Source organism: Buceros rhinoceros, unplaced genomic scaffold, assembly GCF_000710305.1.
Source record: "Buceros rhinoceros silvestris isolate BGI_N320 unplaced genomic scaffold, ASM71030v1 scaffold17502, whole genome shotgun sequence".
Classification (NCBI taxonomy): Eukaryota; Metazoa; Chordata; class Aves; order Bucerotiformes; family Bucerotidae; genus Buceros; species Buceros rhinoceros.
In genome coordinates, this window is record NW_010398474.1 from 489 (window position 1) to 6,443 (window position 5,955).

At 40.5% G+C, this 5,955-nt stretch overlaps 1 protein-coding gene across 1 annotated transcript in view; it reads left to right on the forward strand.

Moving 5' to 3' along the window:
• The window catches only part of GRIN2A (glutamate receptor, ionotropic, N-methyl D-aspartate 2A), a 39,722-nt gene that overhangs the window by 259 nt on the left and 33,508 nt on the right, over positions 1-5,955 (forward strand). The window contains exon 2 of the mRNA XM_010131122.1: positions 698-927. Within this exon, the coding sequence (XP_010129424.1) occupies positions 698-927 (230 nt within the window). The remainder of the gene's footprint in view (positions 1-697; positions 928-5,955) is intronic.

The window sequence follows — 5,955 nt, forward strand, 5'->3', positions numbered from 1 at the left end:
CTGCTTTGTGGTTAATCAAAAGCTGAATCACAAAAAATACAGACTGGACTAGGTGGGACAGGCTTTTGCCTGAAATGCCAACGCTTTTGAAGCCACAGAACTGACTCCAAACGTGTGGCAGCCAGAGCCGGGCTTGCTCGGAGTTACCTTGCTGTACAGGTAGCAACTTTGTGGTGACTTATGAAATATCCTCCGAGGGCAAAGTTGCTTAAAGTAGGTGACATATTCACACATTTCAATCTTAAATAAGCTTACATAAAGTTCAAAAAGCATAATGTTAGAGATGATAAAAAATTATTTGGGTGAGAAAAGTACTAGGATTGACTCATTAAACCCACAGCTTTCCATTTTACATGTCCGCTGACACTGAAGTCAGAAAGCGGCAATACCGCGGCATGGATCTTACTGCAAGAGACTGCAGTTTCCTTCTCCTCCAAACCTGTGCTTTCCATTTTCATTTAAAAACTTCTGTGCTAAATGCCACGTAGAAGAATGTTGCATTATTTTTTACAAATATGGAAATTAATGTCATTACAACAGAGAGTACCTATCATAAATCCTGTGATTCCACTGGCAGTGCAGTGAGTATTGACATATTTTTTTAACCGCATCTGTGTGAATAATTTGTTGTTGTGTACAGTATCTTGCCAAGGTTTAATTTAACTGCAACTGAACTAAGTGCTCTTTGCATTTACAGATCCCCATGGGCCATCCTTTACCATTGGAAAGGCAGTGTGGTTACTCTGGGGCTTGGTATTCAACAACTCTGTGCCCGTGCAAAACCCCAAAGGGACAACAAGTAAAATCATGGTGTCGGTCTGGGCTTTCTTCGCTGTCATTTTCCTGGCTAGTTATACTGCCAACCTAGCTGCGTTTATGATTCAAGAGGAATTTGTTGACCAAGTGACAGGACTCAGTGATAAAAAGGTAGGTCTTCAGAGGTCAGCGTCCATTCTTCATAATCCTTCTAGACATTTGTACTTTGTGCTAAAAAAACTCTGAAAGATTATTATCTGTAAGATATCTCTGAAAGAGATAATAGCGAAAGCTGGGTTATTTCATTCGGAGTGTAACCCTTTACGAACAAACCATGAAAACATCAGACTGTTTTCAAAGTCTCTGAGCTGCCTTTTCAAAAGTAACTGCATTAATTGAAAAATACCTTGGTTTTGTGAAGGAAATCAATTCCTGTTTGATTGAAAGGAACAGCAGAGAAAAGCTTGAAAAATGAAAAAGTTTGGATGCAGGGAAGGCATATTTGAAATCATCTAAACATCTCTGTGTGCAATATTAATAATATATGAATTGACAAAATGTTCATAAAATCAGCAACTATCCAGTAACTATCAGAAGCCAGTTAACGCTCCTGAAAAAAAGTCTTCTTGCTTTCTGTGTGGTGTGCAAGGAAGTTACAGAAAGAGTTCAGATTTAGAGTGGTGCCAGCACGAACGAGGAAAGACAAACGATAAAAGTGATTCATATTGTCTGTGGATGTTTGACTGTTTTCCCTGTATAAAATAGCAACAGTAAATAGGAAAAATATACAGATAAGAAAATACGGGGCTTTGTGTTATCACATTGAAGTGAGATGTAAATTACATAGGATAAGACACAGAATTCTGAGTTGTGGAAGATTCTTTCCTAATTCAAGAACTTCTGTGAGAATTTCACTTTGAGCAGTAGACTCTGATAGTTCACTTAAGCCCTACTCAAGTTTCACATAAACTGACAAATAATAAATATGCTGGTTTTTCATACTGTTACAACTTGACTGAACTTCCTTCTGTTGAAAATATACTTCCCAGATCTTTGCACTTTTGAGTGTTAATCAGTAGCCTTACAAATCGGAAACGTAGCAGTTCTTTATGTCATTCGTGTGGCGGCTTCGTAACTGTGGTGGTGTGTGGAGGGGCTGAAGCCCATCTGCAAGTTACTGCTGTGTTTCTAGGCACAGCATCCATGGAGGGCGTGCTGTTTGCAAGTTTGTGCCCAGTTCTTTTAAAGCAAAACTAAATATTGACGTTAAGAAGTAATATTTAAATAGCTGTAGCTCAGGGGAGAACTTCACAAGGGATTTTCTTCAAAGGACAGAAAATAAAGGAAGTTGTTATTCCAGAGAAGGCAACAGCTCAGATAGCCTTGTGTCTGGTTTGTGGTGTAACTGCTTTTTGTGACCAGCCTTTGACTGATCACCTGAACTATCAAAGCACGAATTGTAAGCATGGCTAGAGGGAAGACAGATAAAAAGATAGAAAGAAACAAAAAACTGGTAGTTTTGTTTTCATTATGTTGTGTGGTTGCAAAACCTTTGAAAGAGTGAAGACTACAAAATATACCTGCTCTAAGATAACATTCTTAGAGACAGATAAAAGGTGTGCTCCTCTTGAGGGTAAAAGAAAAAGGATTTGAGAAATGTCTTTCTCCTGTTTGTGGGAAAGTACAGAGTGTGTTCCTGGGAAGTCTCAGTTTTGACAGAGTTTGGCTTGTACCTGGCCCAGCACTAGCATTTGGGTCTGCCAGCACGCCCTCTTCTTCCTCTCCTTGCTGGCCGTTTGCCTCTTTCAGCTCTGGGCTGCGGACGTGTCAGTATTTCTTCTGTAGCTTTGGGCTAGTAACTTCCTTATTTTTTTGTCATTATTTCTATTCTCTCTGCTAAATAAGACTTTATTAAATAAGGCCAGCGAGAAGGGACAGAAGTATGGGTAAAATTAATTTTAAATTAATTATGATTAGGTTAATTTGGGCTGGTAAATCAGTTTACTACTCTTCCCCTCTGTCCTATCTCCTCCTACCACACAACTGGAGCATGAAGCTCTTTTGTCGATGTTCTATCGTTAAATCAGTAAATGATTCCCAGTGAGGCACTGGGCTTCTCAGCGCAGCTCCGTAAGGGTAGGGGATAGGCTGCAGAGAAGAGAAGCCGGGAAGAAAGCCCTTCTTGGTCTGAGCACTCGTCGCTGACCCGCAGCATTCAGTCTCCTCCCGTCCAGGCAGCGTGTTACGCTCCGGCAGCTGGCCCCCAGCTTTGTGAACACAGGATAACGTGTTGTTTACCCTTCTTCACTTTAAGACCTCGACAGTTTCCTCAATCTTTATAACGTTGCTAATGAATTTGTGAGTGCCATGTCATCGGTGTGTCACCCATAACACATGGCACAGCACGTACTGGAGTTACTAAGGGTGGGTGTTCAGAAACTCAAATGATTCAGAAAATGAGAAGAAAATTATATTTTGACATTCTTGTGTGTGTAAAAGATTTTTAAAAGCTTTGTTTTCATAAAAAGGTACAGAAAATGAGTCCAAAACGATCCAGGAAAGCTGGCATTCGTAGCACTTGTTACTTTTCAGACCATTTATGCCTTTTTCATGTGATGAGACAAGATTGCAAAGGGAGACAAGATAGCAGTGCACAGAATTGTCTTGCAAAGTATTTCTGTGCTGTGATTCCGCCACACAGTCACGTTTTAAAAAATGCTCCACATGCATGTGGTCTAGGGGTTCTCTTCAACCTTAAGAGAAGCCTTCATTAGGCCGTTTACAGGTTCCTTATTTTTCCAAGATCCACAGTATTGTTTTAACCTTGGCTGTGTATTTGTGTGCAGTACCATGTCCCAAGTTCCGTGGTTACTTAGAGAGATGTCTGTGTGAAAAAAGGCAGCGGGGTGATGGGGTATGGTGACCCTCTTACCCCAAGCCATCTCCCGACTTCAGTGTTAGTGCTTTTTGAGGGTGCCTCTCAGTAATTGATGTTTACAATAACAGTCTTGGAAGCAGCTGTATTTTTCAAAGATCAGAAATCAGACTGTCAGAGTTTGCCATCTGGTAAAAGAGGAGAGGACAGAGTTCAAATATGGGTGTTTTTCCATCACCCCAAACCAGCCATAATTGCTATGTTAGCAGAGGGAGAATATTTACTGTTTTCTATTGTTTCGGTAACGTTTTCCACAGTTCCTTAAAATACTCCAGCACAATAGGAGCAGCTGCACTGAACAGCAGCCTTTTCAGGTGAGCGTGCAAATCCGCGGATTGAGTCAGCCTTTAACGTTTGCGAACGATCGCTTTACTGACTTAATGACATTGTCAGGTGTATTAAGGCACACAGGTGAAACAAAACCCAAGGAAAAGGGTAGAGTTTTGTTGCCGTGTGCCGTAGTTAGCAGCTGGCAGAGCATGGGGAAACAGGAATGAGTCGCTTAGTCTTCTGACCTAACGGTAGATCTCTCCACAATTATGATTCAAGCAGGGGGCTTGTGCATCCCATTTAAGGATTTTATTCATGATTTAAAAAAAATTAACATTTCAGAAGATGTCTTGGAAGAAATTTGGTTCCTAGCAGACACGACATATTGTATTTCCCATCAAGGGGGTTCGGGGAATGTGAGCGCATGTGAAGAGTAGACTGGTTTTTTCTTTCTTGTCTCGTGTCTGCCACACAGATCTCTGCTGCAGCCACGGAGCCTGTGCGCTCCTCCAGGATGCATCACGTCACAGAATACAAGTTTAAAGTTATTGAAAGAAATTTATAGACCTTGGATACGAGTGCACTGTTAGTAAAAAGATTCAAACCCCTTTCTTTCTTCTTTACAAGCAGTCTGTGAGAAGGCAGTGATAGCAGACAATCGTTTTACGAAAGTATCTCCTTGTGACTGTTAAAATTCATTGGCTGGCTGTCTTGTGCCCAGGGATTCCGTCTGGGGATGTGTTTGAAGCTATTCAGCTGCTCGTTATCCCTGTGATCTGTGAATGAACTTGTACTTCTGATTAATCTCTGCTCTCCTGCAGAAATATTTTTGTGTTCCATGAATGTTCAGTTTTGGACAGATATCTCAATTCCTTCTTCTATTCCTATGGGAAGAAACTCCACCCAACATCTTAAATTCGTATGAATGTTTTTGAAAAGTGAGAATACTCAGAACCTGACTCCATTTCAGAATTACCGGATACGTCACCATGATCTCCGTGTTTCCCCAGTTCCCCTGCCATACCCCAGGATTAGGAATTGAGCTTGCAGAGTGCTCACCACAGCTGAATTCCCCCCAAAATTCAGCCACGTGAGCAGCAGCAATTTTTTCAGGTCTTGAAATTCACGTTGTTTCTTTAATTATTTTTTCCAGTTCTATCGAGTGGCAAATTTGTACAGATATTAGGAGGTATTGGAGGCCATCTCACTGCTTCGGGGATTCATTATCCGTAGATTTAAGTAAAGTTAATAGCAAGCCACATCTGTATCAGTAGAATCTCTGGACTGATATTTAACAGCAGGGTTTGTTTCGGTGCTGCGTAATAAACTCAAGAAGGGAGATAGCGAACATAGACTAAGAACCATGACTAGTATACAGTGTAATTTTAGTGCATGGGTCAATTAGTACGTGTAAAGTAGCAGCAAAGTAATAATTTCAACAAGCTGTGAAAAGGGAAAATGAGAAAAGTAAGACATCTGTTAGCTGAGCAAAGACAGCAAAGGAGAGTTCATTCCTTTATGCTTTGTCAAATTATGCTTAGTTAAAATGAAGCATTTAATTGCAGTTCTGTAACATGAAAATATTGTTGCAGTAATAATTTCACAGTCAAGGTTTGATGGAATTGAAAATACTCCCAGTTTTTGTATAAGCCTATTTGTATTCTCTTTGCAAATTGGCACTGGATCCTGGGAATTCTTGATGCCCTGAGACGAACTTTAAAGGGGAATTATTACATGTGTATCCCCCAGGAAGTGGCAGCTGTATCAATATTAGATGTCTCTTGCAGCAGTAAAGCCAGAGTGCTTTTCCCGGTGCAGTTCGTGGGTGACTGCTGGTATCAATGCGCAGTTCGATTTCCTCAGTAGCCAGTAGTTCCTCTAGTTCAAGAGGCCTTTTTCATTTATTTCTTAAAGAGACATTTTAACTTAATCCTAATTTGGTATTTAAAGGGAAATATTGAAAATGCACATATAAAACTTTTGAGTCTTTCAGC